General features: G+C 27.9%; 2 protein-coding genes across 3 annotated transcripts in view; one reads left to right on the forward strand and one right to left on the reverse strand.

The window, feature by feature from the left end:
- The window catches only part of LOC108691893 (kinetochore-associated protein 1), a 9,842-nt gene extending 3,279 nt beyond the window's left edge, over nt 1-6,563 (reverse strand). Inside the window, 20 exon segments of the mRNA XM_018199842.1 lie at nt 1-125; nt 191-486; nt 559-800; nt 867-1,015; nt 1,098-1,242; nt 1,329-1,569; nt 1,654-1,765; nt 1,928-2,058; nt 2,134-2,325; nt 2,424-2,519; nt 2,644-2,812; nt 2,881-3,299; nt 3,390-3,581; nt 3,653-4,113; nt 4,180-4,373; nt 4,487-4,641; nt 4,828-4,925; nt 5,048-5,175; nt 5,304-5,542; nt 6,399-6,563. The exon segment at nt 1-125 is cut by the window's left edge and continues 1 nt beyond it. Of these exon segments, the coding sequence (XP_018055331.1) occupies nt 1-125; nt 191-486; nt 559-800; nt 867-1,015; nt 1,098-1,242; nt 1,329-1,569; nt 1,654-1,765; nt 1,928-2,058; nt 2,134-2,325; nt 2,424-2,519; nt 2,644-2,812; nt 2,881-3,299; nt 3,390-3,581; nt 3,653-4,113; nt 4,180-4,373; nt 4,487-4,641; nt 4,828-4,925; nt 5,048-5,175; nt 5,304-5,542; nt 6,399-6,536 (3,922 nt within the window). The 5' untranslated portion in view covers nt 6,537-6,563.
- Nucleotides 6,564-7,145: 582 nt separating this feature from the next.
- LOC108691945 (PIH1 domain-containing protein 1-like) overlaps nt 7,146-7,322 on the forward strand; it is a 1,607-nt gene continuing 1,430 nt past the window's right edge. For both annotated transcript variants that reach the window (XM_018199914.1, XM_018199913.1), the window contains exon 1: nt 7,146-7,284. In XM_018199914.1, coding sequence (XP_018055403.1) covers nt 7,222-7,284 — 63 coding nt within the window. In that variant the 5' untranslated portion in view covers nt 7,146-7,221. The remainder of the gene's footprint in view (nt 7,285-7,322) is intronic.

Raw genomic sequence — 7,322 nt, forward strand, 5'->3', positions numbered from 1 at the left:
GTGCCCAAATATGCAGTAGCTTGTAATTCTCAAACGTCTGTATCAATGATTGATTTTGGCCCAAACGCGAATATTCATATCCCAAAGTTGAAAATGTACAATGTCGAATATGATCAGTCTGAAATCTACAAATTTTCATCTTTACATATTATTATATTAATTTTCTCAAAAAATAGATTAATTTTCTTACGATGCGGAAACTGTGGAAAGCCAATTGCACGCTTCTTGTTCAGATAACATAAAGAGAGCCGACAGTCCCAACTGTAAATCGAACGATCGTCCAGTGCACAACTTTCTCAATAAATTTATTAGAAGCTGTGATAATATACATTTCATTTCAGTTAATCTCTCTTCATTTCTTACAGACGTAGTATAGTATATGAAATAAAATGTTTTGAAAATTTGCAGTAAAGAATAATCGTTGTGTTGAGGTTGCATCTTTTTTGTATTTTCCAAAAAACTAGTTAACAGTTGATCCATTTGTTCCTATATAAATAAATTATACTGATATATCACAAAGTATTTTTTATAAATGCATATATAATTTGCAATACATACATCGCAATTTGTAATTTCATTAATATTGATTTGATTTGAATAATATAAGTGCAAAGACATTGCATCTTTAAATAGGAACAACAATTTTTCATCCAAAGATATTGCTTGATCCTTATAAATTGTATATAACTTCCAATTAGATTGTGATATGAGTCTCTGTTTTGAATCAAAACAATCTTGAATAGGAAAATTTGGATATACATTGACACAAATGTAAACCATTAGTGCAGACTGTAAATCACCTGAAATATACATTAGTTTGCGATAAATTTTGTCATTTGAATCATCAATATAATTGTGATACATACTGTCTTGACAAGTATTTAATATTGATATACTTAAACTTTTGACAATTTTTACAGCGTTGGTGTCTATAGAAGAATGTTGTAATATCGATAAGCATATCTTACATATATTCTTAAATTTTTTGGACGTCATATTTAAATCGTTATCATCGCTATAAAAATATAGAAGAAATAAATAATTTATATATATTTGTAGATATAAAATTATAAGAATAAAATATGTAAAATATTTACTCAACAAGATGTTCTAATCCGTTTAAACCTGTTAAGTTTTTCATCTGTTTTAACATGGATAAAGTGGCATATGACTTTTCTAATCCTAGCAACTCGGCAATTTTAATAACCGTCTTATACATTGACCAATCGTTCTCCTTAATATCTATTAAATTATCATAATAAATTGTAAATTCTTAACAAATGTGTATATTGTACTTATAGTTATAAAAATTAAATTAGAAATTTTACTTGAAAGTGATTTCGAGATATAATTTTGCAACACAAATGACTTCCGCATATGATAATCTTTCAAAGAAATATCAATCTCGTAATATTTCTTCAGTGCGTACAATGATTTTAAATCTTTTATCATTTTGATAATGTTGTTGCAACGATAAAGACAAACATTTGATTGTGTTAACAAATTATATATTTTGAACTCTAAACAACCCAATATTTCCATGTGACACATCAAGGATGTTATTGAATTCTAAAAGCGAATTTTGAAGATAATTGATTATAATTTATAAAAAACAATTTTTATTAAATTAAACACTGTATCAAAAGTCATTACTTGAAAAGAGAAAGCCGCAATAATATAATTAATAATTCCTTCACAACAATATAAAACACTGACAGTATTATTTTCCAAATAATGTAATATATCCATTGCTTTTTGATGATTTCTAAAACAAATGTGTTTCCAGTAAATTAGAAAAATGTTTTAATATGCTTTATACACGCGCGCATGCTCACACATACACACACACACACGCGCGCGCGCGCGCACACATTCATGTTTTCCCCATTTTAAAACTTCAAAATAATACATTTTTTTCACGACATACTTTTCATTTAATCGAACGTTTATACATCGACAAAACGCATTTTGTCTTAATTGTTGATCGTCTTTAGTTAGCACATCTATATCGTTAATCATAGAATCGCGATTTTCTTTTATTATGCGTGATATCAATCTCTAAAATATAAATAATTAATTAAATATAACAACATATAAAGACAGATAGAATACGATACCACAACTTATACCAACATTATTTACACCAATTGTCGCATATCCATATTTCTTTAAAATAAGTTTTGTTGGAACATAATCGCATTCAGTTTTAATTTTAAAAGATAAACTATGATTGTAATTAATGCTTGTTTCTGCTAAGGTAGCTATAATTGAACTCCAGGGCACTGGAGCTTTTCTTAAAACTATTAAAGTTTGTTCCAGTCGTTTCTGTTATGTAACATGTAACATAAAACGTTGCGTTAAATAAATGAAAAGATATTTTACAAGTTACAATATCGTAAATAGTATGTGTTTCTAATATTCACCTCTATATTATGTATAAGACTTATTATAATAGTAACTCTTTTTTCCCATGCAGCTTCTTCATTAAACCACCAACTATACGAATTTTTTATAGTTTTCTAAAAGTACAAAATATGTACGCACTTATAGAACAATTAATCAGAAATTTAATATTAACAAGTAATGTATTACATCTTTAAGTAAAATTAAAGAATATTATACGTAAAATGAATACATACGAACCTGAATATACGTACAAAAAACAGTATCATTTTGTAAATTGTTATTAAATATATATTGTTTTAGGAATGTATTTACGAAATTTGATATTTGGTCAAGATGTATCTTATCCAACAACATATAAATCGCTTCCACAGGTGAATCAATATATATGTCAAGAGGTACTCTCAATCTATTGTGTAATTTAAAAAATAAGTAATATTAATTTATAAGCTAATTTAAAATTACAATATTACTGACCTGTGAACAATCTTCAATTGTTGAATATCAATTAAAGCTTGAAATAGGATCATAAACTGTTTCAATAAAGAGTTCTGATATCCGTATTCTTGATGAAAGTATACTAACTGATTATCTTCAAATTTGAACAATTTTATAAACTTTTTAGCAAATTCTATGCCGATTTCTGGCCATACCGTATGGTGAGATATCTCAAGATATTTTAGTTTCTTTAAACTCCAAAACATAATCTCATTTATTGCATCAGGCAATAAGGATAATAATGTTGGTATAAAATGAATAAGCCAAGGCCACAAGCATGATGGATCTACATCTTCAGGTAAAATTGTAAAAATACTTTGTACAGTATGCACAGATATGCGTTTTGCAAAATCAGGAAGGTGTCTCGTCCAAATTAATGTAGCAGGTTTAAGTTGACCCTGTACAAATATTAAACATTATATACAATATAGCAATTCTTGTAACTTTTTACACCGTAATATATGTATAATTATAATCACATATAATACCATATTTAAACGAATAGTACATTCTTCCAATAAATTTGCTTGTGAAAATCGTATCCATTCTTTCATACTTGCGTCATTGTTCAATAGCGTATCTGTCTCGGTATTTTGAATCATATGAAAAGTCTCAAGTCTATATAAAGCGTCGTTTATTATAGATAGACTGGTATTCAATGAATCATCTATAGTTTTTATCTATAAAGAATATAAACTGAATGCAGAAACACTAAATATTATTGCGATTAACGGTTACAAATAATAAATACCTTAATATTTTGCATTATTTTTTGTTGAGCATATAAATATATACGTCTCATTTGTATATAATCAGAAATAAGGGCTTTACTGCAACATTCAATCACATATTGCACATTTTGTATTTTATTTAGAATATTTATTAATGTATCTACGTTGACCGAATTAGGAGTAAATTTTGTCCATGGACTAAGCTGTTCTACGAGTAATGCTGCTTTAGAACAATAAATAGGTTCCATTGAAAGATTTGATTTTCTTGCAAAAGCTTCAGCTACATCAAATTGTCTCTTCTTTAATAATTTCGCTAAACGTATTTCGGGAATACTTTCCAATATCGTTTTTATTCTAAACGTGTCGGTAATACCGGTCTCATTGTTAATACCTTCTATATAAAATAGATTATCGGAAGCACGTAAAATTTTAAATAAATGAGTATTGGCAGATACGTTGATTTCTAATTTCTGTTCAAAATCTAAAAGAACAAAAAGTATCTCATTAATTTATAAAAACTATTTACAAATAAAAATAATACATTTACCTGGATAAGAAATAATACGTAGTGTATATGTAGCATAATTGTCCTTAGAATGCGTTAAAAGTAAAATTTCAGAATAATCATCATGTTGTATTACATCAAAATCAAACACTGATTCATCACATATTTTTAATGTAAGAAATGTATTCAGACATATCATACTTAACATATTGTCTGTACGTAGACACAGCATTTTACTAAAAGATAAAATATTTTTATGTATCATGTAACTTAAGATATGTATAAATTCAAAAGTACAAACTAATATATATTAGCATAATTAAAAAAATTTTTTTTTTAATTTAATTACCTGCTGCCATGTAACGGTTTTATCTTTTTATATCCAAAAGAAAATACACTTTGGAAATTGATGTATTGTTCATTAGGCCAAGTAAACATTGAATTTGTTCCAACTATGGCTATCGATAGTTCATCTGATGATACATCTATTGTAGTGCTAAGAAACTGTAACATATTCTTTATAAAATGACATGGAAAACGAAAATGATATTTATATGATATAAATCGAATTGTTTGTTTTGAATTAAATATTTATAAAGGTAATTAATTCTTTAAATGTGTGTGTGTGTGTGTGTGTGTGTGTGTGTGTGTGTGTGTGTGTGTGTGTGTGTGTGTGTGTGTGTGTATTACCTCTTGAGAAGGAAATCCTTTGAACAATTGACAACATTGAATATCTGCAATATATTTTGCAACTGTAACTTCATCACTGGTAAATGCAATCTCTAAAGCTTCAGGATAAAATTTGGAGAATCTAAAATATTTGGAATATATAGAATAACAGAAATTATATTAGATATTAAATTCATTATATATGCATATATAAAAACAAATTAAATAAATAAAATATAACAAAATATAAATATGTAAATATGATACCTATAAATAGCTCCAGTGTTTGTGACAAGAATTATAAATGTTTCTTCACTTTGCTCTTTTAAAAATATTTCTATTATATTATCTTTATTATTAGGTATAGTTCTACAATCAGAAATTATCTATGCACACATCAGAATTATATTTCTAACACATTTACAAATAATTTTTCAGAAAATATAATTAAATATTTATTAAACAATAAAAGATATTAAAAGATAAGTAACATTTACTTAGTAAAAATGATTTTTCCATCTGATAAATGCAAACAATACAAAATCCTGGTTGTGAGTGTTACAAATAAAAAGAAACCGTCCTTGGAAATGCAGTAACTGGCTATCATGGAAGGAAAGCTAATGTTACATAATATTTCGTCACATGTTTCATCTTTAAAGATTGTAATGGACTTGTCAATTGCTACACAAATCTTAGAATATTGAATGGATGCTATGACATTTGGTTGTTGATCCACCTTAAAAAGACATATATTGATTGATTTTAATGATGTCATCATAATTTATAATAATCATAATCATAATTGTAATATAATTATAATAATCATAATTGTAATATAATTATAATAATCATAATTGTAATATATACAATATAATAAAATAATATAATAAAATAACAAATCACAGTAAGTTCATTTTTAAAATGTGCGCTTTAATAATACAAATCCAGCGCGTGCGCATTTCACATGGATTTAAACATAAAAAAACAACTGATATTGCTTAAAAAAAAAATTAATGTGCTAATGCTTTCTTTTGAGCTTCTTTTTCATCTTCTTTTATTGGCATCGCAGCCGAATTTGGCTGAAACCAAGCCACTGATGTTCGAATCTTCGAATGTCGAAAAATGGAATAACTTGTAAGAATAATACATTGTAAAGGTACTTTAAAGCGAGCAACTTTCTCGAAAGTATGATAAGTACAACACGGTCGAAAATAGCAATACGAACCGACCGGATCTTCAGGCTGCTCCACTGGACGCAAATGCCTGCGTCTACGACACTTCCACGAACGCGCGTCCAGACGAACGAAGGAATCAGAGAAATGCAAATGCACGGTTAAAGTTTCGGCAACACTTTCCAAAAAAATAATCGAGATGATGCGATTCCCGACAACCCGACCGGAGCCGAGACGAAATAAATCCGCTTCATTCGAGTGATATCTCTCAAGACTTACTATCTTTTAAGCGAATTATCTTGGAATTTCCTATTTTCAATCACATCGCGTAAAAGAACTGCTGATACGAACGTCAATGAAAAACATTCCAAGTTACAGTACAATTGTCATATTAGACAAGTTTGAATATGTAACACGAACCTTTTCAAGTGATTGAATTGTTGCCACGGTGCATGCCTCGTACAGAGAACCATTGTTTTCTGCAATTATTCGTGTTCCAAAATTAATAGTTTCATCGTCAACGTTAAAACCTGATTGTATGCTACTCCACGAAGTCATTTTTTAAGATTCTTCTTCCTCACTCCCCTTGTTACTGGATTGTAGTTGTGGTAGTTAATACTCGTTTGGGCGCCAAGAAATTTCTTTTTACGAGTTAGTACATTTTATCATTGTATGGATGGCGTTCGCAGTTCACATTATTAATTATTTGGATTAAATATCGGCAATCGGTCATGTATCATAAATCGAATCGTAAGAAGATACGGATTATAAATTTTCCAATTTTAGAAATTTTTAAAAATATCGACAATTTTCGGAATTTTATAAAATGTATTTTTAGTAGTATATTTTTATATATTTATATATTTATATCGTATCGATCGTCGGTGGTGATATTTAAAATTCGATAATAGATAAAATCACATTTTACATTACCATTAAATCTCCTCTCTCTCTCTCTCTCTCTCTCTTTCTTTCTGTTCTATGCGTACAGAACTACACTGTACAGAAAAAGGTGCACATGTAGTGAATCTGATTTTTGTTTGGTTTACATTGTAAATTATACAGAATTTATGAATTGCGGCGAGATCTCTAACTAAAGATTATTGTTTATTGGACGACGCACGAGTAACATTTACATTTCATTATCGAAAAGATTATCTTAATATTCAAGTTGTCGAAAAAAAATCTGTATACATTTGATAATACATTTTTATTTGCAAATTAAACTAAATTCGTCGCAATTATGGGCGATGCCACTTTCCTCGAAGTTGATGACTCCATTAAGGCTAAAAATTTATTATTATTTGTAAGTATAGGTACAGAAAATATACATATATATATATA

The sequence above is a fragment of the Atta colombica genome, unplaced genomic scaffold (assembly GCF_001594045.1).
Source record: "Atta colombica isolate Treedump-2 unplaced genomic scaffold, Acol1.0 scaffold55, whole genome shotgun sequence".
NCBI classification, from domain to species: Eukaryota; Metazoa; Arthropoda; class Insecta; order Hymenoptera; family Formicidae; genus Atta; species Atta colombica.